This window comes from Loxodonta africana, chromosome 19 (assembly GCF_030014295.1).
Source record: "Loxodonta africana isolate mLoxAfr1 chromosome 19, mLoxAfr1.hap2, whole genome shotgun sequence".
NCBI lineage: Eukaryota > Metazoa > Chordata > Mammalia > Proboscidea > Elephantidae > Loxodonta > Loxodonta africana.
Window position 1 is genome coordinate 369,621 of NC_087360.1, and position 15,301 is coordinate 384,921.

The 15,301-nt window shown below is 48.6% G+C and overlaps 1 protein-coding gene across 3 annotated transcripts in view; it reads left to right on the forward strand.

Annotated features, from left to right (window-relative positions):
• The first annotated feature begins 3 nt into the window (after nt 1-3).
• POLE (DNA polymerase epsilon, catalytic subunit) overlaps nt 4-15,301 on the forward strand; it is a 55,008-nt gene continuing 39,710 nt past the window's right edge. The window contains exons 1-20 of one of the 3 annotated variants that reach the window (XM_003421258.4): nt 4-103; nt 4,257-4,398; nt 4,806-4,886; nt 5,294-5,338; nt 5,496-5,588; nt 5,938-6,092; nt 7,518-7,659; nt 7,802-7,882; nt 8,638-8,745; nt 9,088-9,198; nt 9,474-9,559; nt 9,778-9,897; nt 10,777-10,909; nt 11,155-11,268; nt 11,867-12,079; nt 12,537-12,644; nt 13,917-14,045; nt 14,129-14,231; nt 14,354-14,500; nt 14,898-15,043. In XM_003421258.4, coding sequence (XP_003421306.1) covers nt 42-103; nt 4,257-4,398; nt 4,806-4,886; nt 5,294-5,338; nt 5,496-5,588; nt 5,938-6,092; nt 7,518-7,659; nt 7,802-7,882; nt 8,638-8,745; nt 9,088-9,198; nt 9,474-9,559; nt 9,778-9,897; nt 10,777-10,909; nt 11,155-11,268; nt 11,867-12,079; nt 12,537-12,644; nt 13,917-14,045; nt 14,129-14,231; nt 14,354-14,500; nt 14,898-15,043 — 2,319 coding nt within the window. In that variant the 5' untranslated portion in view covers nt 4-41. Of the gene's footprint in view, nt 104-4,256; nt 4,399-4,805; nt 4,887-5,293; nt 5,339-5,495; nt 5,589-5,937; nt 6,093-7,165; nt 7,294-7,517; nt 7,660-7,801; nt 7,883-8,637; nt 8,746-9,087; nt 9,199-9,473; nt 9,560-9,777; nt 9,898-10,776; nt 10,910-11,154; nt 11,269-11,866; nt 12,080-12,536; nt 12,645-13,916; nt 14,046-14,128; nt 14,232-14,353; nt 14,501-14,897; nt 15,044-15,301 lie in introns of those variants that run through there. The other 2 variants (XM_010600811.3, XM_023540420.2) reach the window with 2 other exon arrangements.

The window sequence follows — 15,301 nt, forward strand, 5'->3', positions numbered from 1 at the left end:
CTCTCGGGAAAGGATCCTCCGGCGCGGCCGGGAGCGGTGCGATGGTTCTGCACAACAGCGGGCGGCGGCGCGCGGAGCCGAGCGCGGACGGCGAGGCCAGCCGGTGAGAGCCGACCTTGCCCTTCCCGGGCACGGGGCGTCCGCAGGGCTCCACGGTGTTCTGAGGCGCGTTTGGCGCTGCAGCCGCTGAGCCCCTAGGAAGCGCCCGTGGGGATGATGCCGGGGCCGCCGGGCCTCCACAGAGCGGGGTCGGGAAACGCCGAACGGACGAGGGAGGTCACGTTTGTGCAGCAGCGTCAAAACCGCACGGCCTGTGCGGGCGGCCGCGGGGCGGTGTGCGCAGCCGCCGGTAGGAAAGGGAGTTTGCGGCGTGAGAGCTGGGGCGCGGCGATCCCTGGTCGTTGTTGTCTTCTGTGAAGGGTCTAGGCTTGCAGTTAAGAGAACCGTTTCTGGGGCAGAAAGCAGTCTTCTGGCAATGATGGGTTTGGTGTCCTGCCCAGAATTTATTAACTTGGGTGCTACCGTATGTGTTTGTAGTTTCGTGAACAGATTTGCACACTTCTGGAAAAATCAAAGAATAAGAATCTCCATCTTAGCCTTTGACCGTTTTAACATTTTCATTGAGGAAAAACTTGAAATGTGCACAGCATTAGAAAGTATAGTGAACCTTTGGGTAGCCATCACCTGGCTTTTGGCATTTATTGACGTTTTCCTTCGGTCAGTTTTGGTGGCTTGTTCAGGTTTTTTCCAGCTTCCTGTTTTGGTATAAAAGGTGTTCTTCACCTTTTTCTCTCCTCTTTTCTCTGTTACCCACACAACGCAAGGACCCACCTCTAGGAACAGCTGCGAATGACCAACGGCTGTAGTGATTCTCCCTCCCTACCCCCACTGGGGTCGAGGCAGCTAGGACTCACTCCAGAGGCTCTTCTAAATTAAAGTAATGTTTTCTTTTTGAGAATCACTGGTGTATAGTTTTACAAAAACATTACCTCTATTGTTTCTTATTCTTTTTCCATGGAGTAGTTTACAGTGCATGAACCACTCTGCTATGTACATCTCTGTTACTTTCAAGGCAAGGCAAAAGTGGATTTCCTCATTTGGTAATAGGGATGTATCACACAGCTAGTGGCGGTGAGGATTCAATCCCTGCTTTCCTCACCCCTTATCCAAGTGTTTTTTGTTCATCATCACTTTGTTGTCTTTCACAGTATTATTATTACTTAGATATTTGTATTTACGGCTCACCTGGTTCCACAGTTATATTTGCAATCTTCCATAAAATCTGTATAATAAAAATAAATTCAGGATGGAGGGAAGCTATAAATTGAGAGTCAAGAACCTGGGAGGGAAACAGGATGCAGATTAGGTAGGCCAAGTATAGTAATACGGAGCTTTTTGGTGGTCAAAGCAAAATGTCAACATGATTAGATGTGTGCTTCCTGTTAGCCACAAGGAGAGAACACAAAAGCTTTTTACTGACAGCTCTGCACAAAATTCTTCACAGAGGAGAGATTGAGTGCTGTGTTGGTTAATAACAACGACAATAATAATGATGATAGCTAATAGTTATTGTGCTAAATGGTTTATATTCATCATTTCATTGACTCCTAATGGAAAACCCTGTGAAGTATATACTACTATTATCTACATTGTGTTCTTGAAACCAGGGCTTAGAGATGTGAAGCAATTTACCTGAGTTCATGATTGCAGTGTGCAGGGATGCACTATGAGAGAAAGCCTGTGCTCTTATCCATTTCTCTTCACTGCCTCCCCATGTCCTCAGTGATGCCCTTACAAAAGGTGTTAGGCTGTCGTCATAATAGAAAGTATTAATAATAGCTACCATTTAGCTTTTACTATGTGTTAGACCCTGTTCTAAATGCTTTACATGAATTAGCTCATTTAATCCTTAATACTATGAAATAGGTATGTTCCTGAGGAGTGAAAAGTAGTGGCAGGGAAGGAATGAACATCCGTGAAGAGCTGGGGAGAGAACTCCTTTGACTTCTGAATTATTGTATAACAACCTACGTTGCCCTATTCTGTGGAAGACACACATGAACAGCTTTTAGGGAAATAGTGTCAAGAGAGCAGCCTGCAACAAAGAACTACTCTATCTGTGCATATGCTTGTGTGGCAGAGTCCAGGAGGCGGAACAGTTGGAGCCTGGTTGTTTCTGCACAACAAATGTATACTTAACCATCCCTATTCACCATCTCCCACCACTTTGCCGACACCAACTCTAAACGTATATATTTTCTTGGCTCACTGCTTAATGAAGTAGCTCATTTATTAAGACAAAAAGGCACAAGGATTTGGTTCTTACCTATACGTTTTTGAGAAATGGAGAATATATGTGGCTTAGAAAGTAAATAAGGGTTCTGGCCAAAAAATATACAGACTTCAGAATCTCAGGACTGGTTTAAAAAAGAAGCTAGCAAGCCATTTCTGCTTTTCAAGCTAAAATACTAATAAAAGGAAATGCTGTAGTTATTCTGGTCCATCCATATGGGATCACACCTGTGGAGTTAAAGCTAGTGAACAAGTTGGGGAGAATCTAAGCCCTGGAATCAGAACAGGTTTGGTATGAATAGTTCTTTGTGGTGGTAAAAAATCTTCATCAGGCACTTTAATTTAAGGTTTACAGCAAAAAACTTATGAAGAGTTATTACAGATTCTAACCAGAAGAGGCTTGGGAAGTTTGAGGGAGATGTATTGGTATTGGTACTATAGAGCAGAGAAAAACGAGTTTGCTCCTTTTGTTGTTACTAAAAAAAAAAGTTGAGGTATATCCTTCCATAACCTCACAGAACAATATTGTGTTTCCATTTTTATCCATATTTGATTTTTCTGACAGCTAGACCTGCATTTTCAAGGTATAGGCGGTTTTGCTTCAACAGATGTTTCCATAACACCAGTTAGCTCCCATGTGATTGGTAAATAGGGAAATGATGTCAGTAAAATGTGGAGATTGAAACGGTTCATTAGTGATTGTTCCCAGGCAGAGGGAATTGGAATGGAGGGAATGGAATTTTAACCCTCGGTAGGAAAGGAGAAAGCCTTAAATGGTGTGTTGCTCAGATATGTGCTCTTTTAGTTCTATTGAGCATCTACACCTGGGCCTCCCTTCTCAGAGATGTGCACCTCTGCCTTACACTGTTCTCAGTGTGGCAGGTCACACTTTTCTCCTGTGCTCAGAGGTCTCAGTACTCACAAGGCAGTGTTTCCACTCTCTTGTTTTAAGAAAAAAATTATTTTGAGATAGTTGTACATTGTTAGGCAGTTGTAAGAAATAATACAGAGAGAGAGCCAGTGTGCCCTTCACCCAGTTTCCCCCAGTGGTAACATCTTGCATAGCTATAGTACTGCATCACATCCGGGAATGTGACACTGATGCCAGGCATCCACGCTCTTCAGATTTCACTAGTTGTACACGCGCTCACACTTGTGTGTGTATGTTCAGTTCTGTGCAGCTTTATCACATGTAGATTTGTGTGATCACTAAGACAGTCAAAATACACAACAGTTCTATCTTAACAATTCCTTATGCTACCCTTTTGTAGCTACAGCCACCCTGCTCCCAGTCTCTGGCAACCATTAATCTGTTCTCCATCTCTAATTTTGTGATTTTAAGAATGCTATTTAAATGGAATCATGTTGTTGCATTCCATGAGTCCATTCTGACTCATAGCAACTCTATAGGACAGAGTAGAACTGCCTCATAGGTTTTTCTAGGCTGAAATCTTAACAGAAGCAGATCGCCAGGTCTTCTGTGGGGCAGCTGGTAGGTTCAAACCACCATACAGTAGTTTTTTGGCGTTGGCTTTTTTTCATTCAGCATAATTCCCTTGAGAAGCATCCAAGTTGCGTGTGTACCAACAGTTTGTTCTTTTTTAATGCTGAGTGGCATTCCATGGTGTGGATGTACCACAGATTGTTTAACTCTGCCTTTTGAAGAACTGCCACTTTTTGGCTGTCATGAGTAAAGCTGCTGTGAACGTTCCTGAGGCAGTACGCGGCCACGATCATTGTTTGTGTTCTGCTTAGAAAGTTGCGTAGATTTTGAGTGATCTGCCCTAATCGTATCTTCCCATGAGTCTTATTATTTTAACAAACTGCTTTGCCAAACACGAGGTTTTTTAGGAGTGTATGTACCGTGTTATAGCCGTAACACTTAAATTAGGTAAATTAAGGGTTGTGTGAGTAGATGGCATTGTGAAAATGAAGACTGGATTTTCCCTCCTCCTTTTCCTCAGGGATGACGGGCCCTCTTCTTCAGTCTCGGCACTCAAGCGCTTGGAGCGAAGTCAGTGGACAGATAAGATGGATTTGCGGTTTGGTTTTCAGAGGCTGAAGGAGCCTGGAGAGAAGACAGGCTGGCTCATCAACATGCATCCTGTAAGCACCTGGACTTTGCCTTCACTCATTCTCCAACTTGGCCAGGCAATGGCATCCCTTCTTGTAGTGTATTTCTTGTCTGAGAATGGTTGAACATAGTGGAGACCTGTTGATTGTTTGAACGGCATTGAGCGCCACAGAGAGGCCACTGTGGAAGGACTGAGGTGAAGGTCCACCATCAGAATTCAGCTTTCAAGGATTATGAGAGAAATCCCAGTGTGGAGGCTGTTGTGGTATACTCCTTAAGAATGAGGCTGGTAGCATTTACACGGGGGTGGAGTTAAGAGCTAGAAGGGAAGGATTTTATTTGTAAAGTGCTCAGTTTCCCACAGAGTAGAAGGAAAAGAGCTCTTGTACTATGGAAAGGATAATTTTGTGCCCCTGTTGACTGCAATATTCTCTTTCAGACTGAGGTTTTAGATGAAGATAAGCGCTTAGTCAGTGCAGTAGATTACTACTTTATTCAAGACGATGGGAGCAGATTTAAGGTAAGCCATGCGCCTGAAGAAGCTAAAACCCACTCAGTGATGAGTTGCAGGGTCTAAAATGACAAGAATTCACTTAGCTCTGTGATTGTTCAGGAGCGGGACGAGGCAGCTTTTAGTGTGCACCTGCCTGCAGTCTGTCGAGAACACGTGACCCATTGGAGGATCACTGGTCATCATTCGAGATTTCCTAAAAGACATTAATTAGCTCATCAGGACTCTGAATGGTGAACAGTGTCTCTTAGATTCTTGCTCCTGAGACCTGAGCTGATCCTCTTTTCCTATTGTGCTAACTTTCTTCGGTGACCTTTCAGTCAAGGGTGCGTTGGGGCTGTTCATGGCTTATAAACAGCCTGTCTTCATTTTTTAATTTCTCATCGTCCCTGGGTGGGTTGTTGACTCTTTTGCAGGTGGCGTTACCCTATAAGCCATATTTCTACATTGCAACCAGAAAGGTAAGCTTACATTTCATAGAGCAGGCCATATGACCTGAGCCTTATTCTTTGCCGCCAATTCTTTGGGTTTTGGAAATCAGAAAACTTTTAGGGATACAGGCACAGAAACAAATAGACTTTACTAATGGAAAGTCCTTTAATTCTCATCCTGATTCAGGGCTGTGAACGAGAAGTTTCATCTTTTCTCTCCAGGAAGTTTCAGGGTAAAATTGCTAAAGTGGAGACTGTCCCCAAAGAAGATCTGGACTTGGTAGGTATAACCCATGCCTACCAGGGGTCAGTGAGGCTGTTGCCCCCACTGTCTGTGCCAAGTGAGCTGGGAAGGAGCTAGAAAGGCAGATTGTCTATTCATGACCCAGGGAGTAATTAATGATGGGAAGGGGGTATGGTTGACTGGGCTTTAGCGACTGTGCGTAAATCTTCTTCAAAGAGCTCTCCCAGCATTAGTCAGTGCCCTGTGCGAGGCTGAGCAAGGTGCTGTGGAGTTACCAACTCTGTGATTGATGTGAATTTACCTTTGAGTCTTTACCCCCTCGTTTTCTCTCACCATCAAAGCCCTGTTCTCTTGAATTCACGAATACAACCTCTTCGCTTTACAGCCAAATCATTTAGTGGGTTTGAAGCGAAATTACATTAAACTGTCCTTTAACACGGTTGAGGATCTTGTCAAAGCGAGGAAGGAGATTTCCCCTGCAGTGAGGAAGAACCGAGAGCAGGACCATGCCAGCGACACCTACACGGCTATGCTCTCCAGGTACATGCCGTTTTCTTAAGCAAAGCAGCTAGTTGGTCCTGAATGACTGTTTTCCTGTTTTTTCTTAAGGTATAAGATGAATAGGAGGTGTAAGGAGCAGGGAAACTCGGCTGTAAAGTTTTCTTAATGATGGGCTTCATTTGGTGTGGAGACACTTTTGAGCAATTATGTAAAAGCACTGTGTTAAATAAGGCGGCTTCCAGGTCTTCTCTCGGTTCTGTATTTTAGCTATCTCTCCTTTCTCACCTAGGGGCTAGATTATGGCTCTAATAATGAATAACAGTAAAGAAATTTGAAAGAAAGAAAGACCCCTAATCCAGCCACCATAACACAGTGTGTTTTCATGGTTTATGGAAAGTGTTAGGCCATTTATAAATATTTATTAAGTGCTATTAAGTGCTTAACACTTACATAGCATGTGTTCTACAGAGAACCTCGGATAGTGTACAGAGAAATTTAAATATAGAAAATCAAACACTGTTCATCAAACATCTAAACAATAACAACGTAGGAAGCAGAATAAAAGATTAAGAAGAGAAAATCTCGAGTAATTAGATGTTACAGTGATATCAAAAGAGCTGATACCCTCAGGCCAAAGAAGTCTGGAACCCTGAAAATTTCTACAGTTCCCCCTACTTCCCCAGTGGTGCTATAAATTATTTTTTAGAATATTATGAGGTGTAATCACACACCGAGTCCCCAGTGGCCTAAGTCTTCTCTGAGACTCAGTTGTCTTTTTTATTCCTTAATAGCCCATTCAATATTTGAACATTGAGTGGGCCAATATTGGGCTGAATATTCTAGTGACAGCTTGCATCTGATAAGACTAACTTGGATATGGAAGCAGTTATCATTTTCAGTCACTTACTCTGCCTTGGACACTGTGCTCAGAGCCATGTGACCATCACTTCATTTAACCCACACGACACTCCTGTGGAATAGGTCTGTTATCATCCTCATTTCTCAGTGAAGAAACTGAAGGTTGGGCTACATACGCAGACACAGCCAGCCTGGGGCCCACACACAGCTCTCTGATGCCACAGGTGCTGCCCTCTTCTGCATGGTCCTGCCTCCCGTGTAGCAGGGGACATGGGATGGTGAGCAGCCACTGGGGCGGGAGGAATGACCTATGCCACACCAGTGCACTCCTTGACGGCCAACACTGAGCCTGAATGTGCTTTCCTGCTTTTTTCAAAAACAGGTATAATTTACATAGTAGAGCGTACATGGATCTTAAGTACACACTGGACTTCCCCGTACTTGGGCAGGTGACCGTCCAAGGTCACTCCTCAAGGAAAGGCTGTCCTGCTGACCCTGACCGCCTTGATGTACCTTTCCTATTCACTGTCATTGACTCTTGCCTTCATTTCCTCCAGCGTCTTGCTGAGTGTGGTTGAGTTGACTGCTCACTCTTTTCATCTGTAGTGTTCTGCAAGGGGGCGGAGTAATTACTGATGAAGAGGAAACCTCTAAAAAGATAGCTGACCAGATGGACAACATTGTGGACATGCGAGAGTATGATGTCCCATACCACATCCGCCTTTCCATTGACCTGAAGATCCAAGTGGTGAGTGGGCCAGGTGAAATCCAGGGCTGTTTCTTACATGAGGGCCCTATATGCCAGGAGATGATACTTAAGGACAAATCCACAGAGAAACAGACTTCCCTGGATGTGGGGCCCTTTAGTTAATGCATTACACATCCCACAGGCTCACTGGTATAACGTCAGGTACAGAGGCAGTGCCTTTCCGGTGGAAATCACCCGCCGAGATGACCTTGTTGAACGACCTGTAAGTACTGTCTAGATCTCTGTCCTGCAATTTCCACTTGCTTTCCTAAGGCTGTGTACCACTGGTCTACAGAGATCAAAACCAATGCTGAAAGATACATTTGATTCAGAGATTGGTTTGGCTCTTTTTTAAAAGAGCTAGGGAGCTATAATTTTTCCATCAGTTTCCAGGTATAGTTTTATTTTGTACCTGAACATTACCATGTGATGTCAATATCTGAGCTAGGCTGGGTTTGAACATCAGAGGAAAGCCGTGACTTTGGAGGTTGATGGTGAAATGACAAGGTAGAAAAGCGTTGGATTTATCATGGGAAGTCCTTGCTTCAAGTACAGCCACTTAACCTTAGAAAAGTCATTGTACTGGGTTTTCCCATTTCTGAAATGAAGTTGTCAACTTCTGGACCGCAGTCAGCTGTCAGTGTTGTTGTAAAAAGTCAAACTGAGGTGTAACACGTTTTAAACAACTTTGAAACTAGAGTTTTCTGTAATGCCAGGCCTTTACTCTTAACCAGCTGCTGTAGTCTTTGCTTGTTACATGTTTAAATTAAGTTTCCATGCCATCAGTAGGCATGGTACTGCTGAGGCAGGTCAGTCAGTCCCTGGGCATCTGTCCCAGCCCTTTCCGAACCTGTCCCAGTGGCGGTTTGACTCTTGCTTTCAGAAACTGGGCGTTTGAGCAGGCTGGCGGTTGGGTTTGGGACTAACCCGGGTGTTCAGAGGTCAGATTGGTGTGTAGTATACTTTCTGTACTTTCAGGACCCTGTAGTTTTGGCATTTGACATTGAAACAACCAAATTACCTCTCAAGTTTCCTGATGCTGAGACTGACCAGATTATGATGATTTCTTACATGATTGATGGGCAGGTGAGTGGCTTGGCTTCTTGGAGATAGGCTCCATGGGGACAGGGACCTTGTCTGGCCCCTAGAAATAAAGCAGTGTCTGCTGCGTAGTTGATACTTGCTGGGTGGATAAATGAGTGGATGGAGTCCAGGAGAGTGAATAAACGAACCATCCGGACATCCAGCTTGTCCCTCCTGCTGCTGACAGCACTGGGGGGCCAGGGAGTACTTCTCCGCTTTGGGAGCTCATGATGCCTTCAAGTTGCTGCAGATGTTTTTTGTCCTTCCAGAGTTTCTGGGTGGAGTGTTGAGGGCTGTACCTTTGATGTTGCTGTCTCTAACGTTGCTGCTGCTAAACCTTACCAGGGTTACCTGATCACTAACAGGGAGATTGTTTCGGAAGATATCGAAGATTTTGAGTTCACCCCCAAGCCAGAATATGAAGGGCCGTTCTGTGTCTTCAATGAACCTGATGAGGTAATAGGTGCCACATGGGAAACTGCCCAAACATCATGGGGTGAAATGTGAAGAGGAAACGTTGTGATGGGTTTGAGGCCCCCTGGCATTCATTCAGTCAGAGCCAAAGCTCCCTGCACCTGGTGTTCAGCCATGTTGCCTTCATAATAGAGACTGGGCTGGGTGGGAATAAAATGCTGACATGTGTAGCTTTTTCCACACTCTGAGAGTGGGATCTGAGACATCTAGAAGGAGAGAAAAGAAGACCCCTGACTGCTGTCCTGTGTTGGGTTCAGGTTCATCTCATCCAGAGGTGGTTTGAGCATGTGCAGGAGACCAAGCCCACCATCATGGTGACCTACAATGGAGACTTCTTTGACTGGTGAGTCTGAGGTTTTATGTGTGAGTACGTGATGGGCATCTGGGAGGGAGAGGGGGCCAAGAGGTTTTCCTCATTCTGCTTAGGGGGAAGATGGGTATGAGGGGTTGCTAGAGTCAACACTGAGAGCCCTCAGGAGCAGGCTTCCTTGTCTGAGAGAAGGCAGGGGGAGGGGAAATCAGACAGACTGCCCATGTGCCTTTCCGTCGTTCTGCCCCCAGGCCATTTGTGGAGGCCAGAGCGGCTGTGCATGGACTGAGCATGTACCAGGAGATAGGGTTCCAGAAGGACAGCCAGGGGGAATACAAGGCCCCCCAGTGCATCCACATGGACTGCCTCAGGTACGCCCGGGGGGAATAGGGGTGGCAGTGCCTGCAGGTCATCACAGAGCCCCACCGGGGGATTTCGTGAGGGAGGCCCAGAGGGCCAGGGCGTGTCGGGGTGACAGCTTCCAAACCTCTTAGGTTATGAGAGGAGTGCGGCTGGGAAAAGCCACTCTGGGTGACCTCAGGGCTCAGCGCTGCTTGCTGCAGCATCTTGCAGAGATGGCTTGCTAATCATGCATTTAATTAGCAAGTGTCAGCCTCCAGCTTGAAGGGGAAATGCCCAGGGGCTGAGGAAGGATGTGGGGTCAGAGAGAGGTGGGGAGTCGGTGTGGGGTGGGGCCAGGGAAGATTTGGGGACCCAGAAGAACACGGAGGACGCGGGAGTATGCGGGGCAGACAGAGATGGGGAGCATGGAGTAGAGAGCGATGGAGGGTCTTTTGTAAAGAAGTGATGGGGCTGGGTGTCTCCTGCTGAAGGAGAGGAATTTGGCCCAAGGGGACCCCACAGAGCTTACAGATAAGCCTTGGTGTGGAGGGGGAGCAGACCAGGCAGGCGCTGGTGGGGGGGTGGCCACGGAGCGAGGTCGGGTCGGGGGAGCAGCAGGGAGAGGAGGAGCCTGTCTCAGTTGCCAGTTTCTCGTTCTGTAAAACAGGGGCTTAGTCACTTGCTGGGGTGAGAGGTGAGATGAGAGGCTGGAAGAAAGGCTCTGCCAGTTTCTTGTGATTTATGGATGCATCTGTGAAGTTAACTAGGCCTGAGATCAGATGGTTCTTGTCGGGGGCTGGTGTGGGAGGCCTGTGTCAGTCTCTGTGTCGTGTCCAGCTCTGCCTGTTCTGCTGTTTCTGGGCCCATGTCAGAGTAACCTGCAGCCTCCATTCTTGTTTCATCCCCAGGTGGGTGAAGCGGGACAGTTACCTTCCTGTGGGCAGCCACAACCTCAAGGCGGCCGCCAAAGCCAAGCTGGGCTACGACCCTGTGGAGCTGGACCCCGAGGACATGTGCCGGATGGCCGCCGAGCAGCCCCAGGCATGTGAGCCACTTGGCACTGTGGGGCCCTGTGCTCCAACGTGTGTGCCCACCCGTGCCCACCTGTGCCCCTCCACCCTCCCCCAGGATTCCTGTGTCCTGCCCTGCTCCCTGTGAGCTGCTGCCAGCCGGCATGCTGTACCTCTCCCAGGTCCAGCTTCCAGGGCTTCTCTGCTACCTGAGCTCTGGTTGGCACGGCTGTCTGACAGGTCTTTAAGTTAGTATCTCTCCTGCTCTCCCCTCAGACCCTGGCCACGTACTCGGTGTCGGACGCAGTGGCCACCTACTACATGTACATGAAGTATGTCCACCCCTTCATCTTCGCGCTGTGCACCATCATCCCCATGGAACCCGATGAGGTCAGTGCCATTGTGGCTGGCTGTCCTGCACCCGCCAGGCCCTCCTGAAGCCGTTGGCACACAGATATCTCTAATGTCGTTTGGGAACCCATAACCATAGGAGACAAAGCTTATGGCAGTTTCTTTTAATTGTGAAAATACACAACAAAATTGATGCCAACTCCACAATTTCTACACGGACAGTTCAGCAGCACTGATTACGTTTTTAAAGTTGTGCACCCATTGTTGCTATCCTTTCCCAAATCACCCCACCACCATTAACATATCCTCAATCCCCCCTAAGCAAAAACTTGACATTTCTCCCTCTCTTCCCCACCAACCACTAGTAATCTTTGGTTTCTCTATATCTGCCTGTTTCCTATGAGCAAGATTGTACAGTATTTGTCCTTTTGCCACTGACTTTTTTCGCTCAGCGTGATGTTTTCAAGGTTCACCTATGTCGTGGCCTTCATCAGGACTTCCTTTCCTTTTATGTCAGAGTCAGGTTTGATACTTTTCTGGTGCTTCTGTGACTTTGTCTGCAAGTCAGGGCCTTAGGTGTCAGGTTTGGGAAACCTGGCTTGTTTCGGCTCAAAACCTTCCTGCCTCTTCCCTCCAGGTGCTGCGGAAGGGATCAGGAACTCTGTGTGAGGCCTTGCTGATGGTCCAGGCGTTCCATGCCAACATCATCTTCCCCAACAAGCAAGAGCAGGAGTTTAATAAGCTGACGGACGATGGCCATGTGCTGGATGCTGAGACCTACGTGGGCGGCCACGTGGAGGCCCTCGAGTCAGGCGTGTTCCGCAGCGACATCCCCTGCCGGTTCAGGATGGTGTGTCTTTCCCCCCCAGTTCTCAGACTTGGGTCCCCCACCTTTTTCTATACTGGATTTGAGATGGTCCACCCCTGGCCCCCAGCCTCCAGACCTGGGTCCCCCACCTTTCCTTTTGCTAGGACCTGCCTGGGAGCCACAGGAGTGGAGTAAACACAAAGTCCTTTCTCCCCAATCTCTCCCGGCCCCTTGCTGGCTCCCTGCTTACCTTGTGTAACCACATATTGCCCTGCCCTCCCCACGACTTTAGTTGGTGCTTCCAGGGCCTGCTGTGTATCGCAGACGAGTCCTGGTCCTCCCGGGGCAGGTGGTCCTGATTCTATCCGGAACATCTTGCAGTGCCCGGCGCACAGCAGGTGTTCCATGCATGCTGACTGTGGCATCATTTCTGATTGCTTGGAGGTGGGCTAACACAGGTGGGTTTCGGTTTCATGGTGCATCTTTGTCATTGTGCTAGAACCCTGCTGCCTTTGATTTCCTGCTGCAGCGGGTCGAGAAGACCATGCACCATGCCATCGAGGAGGAGGAGAAGGTGCCCATGGAGCAGGTCACCAACTTCCAAGAGGTAAAACCTGAGGCCCAGTGTCTACGTGTTGCTTTGAGGTGAGGAAGCAAAGGCGGGAGATAGGAAGAGCTGGCATTCTTGTGCCTGACCTCTCAGACTGGCTTCTTTCCATAAAATAAGTGCTGGTCCCATGGACACTGAGACAGGGCACAGGGTCCTTCTGCCAAGGTGCTTGTGCTGGAGGACAGGGCTGTGGTGTGGTTGAGGAGGTGGCCCAGTGTTCCCGGGTGTCTTAGTCATCTGGTGCTGCTATAACAGAAATACAAGTGGATGGCTTTAACAAAGAGAAGTTTCTTCTCTCACAGGCCAGTAGGCTAGAAGTCCGAATTCAGGCCACCAGCTCCAAGGGAAGGATTTCTCTAGGTTGACTCTGGAGGAAGGTCCTTGTCATTAGTCTTCCCTTGGTCTGGGAGCATCTCAGAGCAGGAACCTCAGGTCCAAAGGTCGCACTCTGTTCCTGGTGCTGCTTTCTTAGTGGTATGAGGTTCCTATGTCTTTCTGCTTGCTTTTCTCTTTTATATCTTAAAAGATATTGGTTTAAGACACTATCTAATTTTGTAGACCTCATCAATATAACTGCCGCTAATCCATCGTATTACATAATGGTGATAGCTTTTACAACATATAGGGAAATAACATCAGGAGATAAAATGGGGGACAGTCATAGAAGGCAATCCTGACCTTGCCAAGTTGACAGATGCTTTGGGGGACGCGATTCAATCTATGACACTGGGGTAGGAGTGTTGATGGAGGAGGTGACAGATGACCAGGCTGTGGGTTGCACAGTGATGGGGGTGACACAGAAGGGAGAGGTCTTGCAGACGGGGAGCATGGTTCCACGGTGGCAGGCCCTGGGAATAGGCAATGGGCGCAGGCCTTGGGGACGGGTGGTGGGCACGGATCCAGGGTGGTGGGCCTTGAGGATGGGCTATGGATTCAGGCCTTGGGGATGAGCAATGGTAGTGGGCCACTCTGCCAGCTCTGGGTGGACACTCCCTGGCAGATGGCTACCCTGTCAGTCTGACAGCCACTGTGAGTGTGGGCTTAGCAGGCACACGTGGGCTCACTTGCACAGGCCTCCTCGGAGTTCTTTCCTAGCCCTGATAGCTCTTGGAGGGGAGGCTGCTACTCCCCATGGATGCGCACCTCATCTGGGTCTGTTCTTTCTTGAAGGCGGCCATGTTTCTGGAGCCCTGGGTGGCATCTTTGTGGCTGTCCTACGTGACCATTCTGTTCCTTTGGTCTCTGACTCTGTTATTTCCTCCTCTGTAGGTCTGTGACCAGATCAAGACCAGGCTCACCTCCCTGAAAGATGTTCCTAATCGAATTGAGTGCCCCCTTATTTACCATCTGGACGTGGGGGCCATGTACCCCAATATCATCCTCACCAACCGCCTGCAGGTGAGCTTCTGTTGTGCCCAGCACAGTTGGGATTCTCTCCATCCAAAACCCTAACTCTTCTTCCTCCTCTCTTTGTCCCCCAGCCCTCCGCCATGGTGGATGAGGCCACCTGTGCTGCTTGTGACTTTAACAAGCCTGGAGCAAACTGCCAGCGAAAGATGGCCTGGCAGTGGAGGGGCGAATTCAGTGAGTGTTGGGGGGACGCAGGGTGCAGGGCCAAGTTCAGTGAGCACCTGGGAAGGGAGCACTGGGGGGAAGCAGAGCAACCCTTTGTTGCAGTCCCCTCTGCCCTGCTGCTTCCTCTCCAGTGCCGGCCAGCCGCAGTGAATACCACCGCATCCAGCACCAGTTGGAGTCGGAGAAGTTCCCTCCCCTGATCCCAGAAGGGCCCACCCGAGCATTTCACGAACTGTCCCGGGAGGAGCAGGCCAAGTATGAGAAGCGGAGGCTGGCAGGTGAGCCACGTGGCCATCCACGCACCACAAAGCCCCTGGATGAGGCCTTCGTTGTGTCACATGTCCCCCAGATGTGGACTTCCATGCACTGTGTGACCTCTGGTCATGGCCTTCCACATGCTGCATGGCCCCAGACGTGGTCTTCCATGAGCTGTGTGTCCCACAGACGTGGTCTTTCACGAGCTATGTGTCCCCCAGATGTGGTCTTCCACAAGCTGTGTGTCTCAAAGACGTGGTCTTTCATGAGCTGTGCATCCCTGGATGCTTTGTCTCCCCCAGGCTTTGGGGCTTCACAGCTGAGGTCAGCAAAGCCTCAGTGCCCCTGTGGCTGAGTCCTAGAAGGTAGCAATGTCGCAGGTGAGTGTCACACCCTCACCACGGTCTCGATGCGTTCCAGATTATTGCCGGAAGGCATACAAGAAGCTCCACGTCACCCGGGTGGAGCAGCGCCTCACCACAATCTGCCAGCGGGAGAACTCCTTCTATGTGGACACGGTTCGCGCCTTCCGGGACCGGCGCTATGAGTTCAAAGGGCTGCACAAGGTCAGGTTCAGGATGCTGTGGGGTGGACCAGGGAGGCCAGAGCAGAGCTCATTTCCCAGATGAGAGACCTCACTTGGTCTGTCTGGGCCCTCGTGGGCCCTCACTGGGATGCGCTGGTCTGGGCTCTCTGACTGGGTGCACACACACGGGCAGTAAAGGCACTGGACTCCTATTGTTGCTTTAACTTTGAATAATTAAGGGCAAAAAGGAAGAGGCAGCAGTCTATCTGACCTGAGGCCTCCAAACTGTTTTTGAATG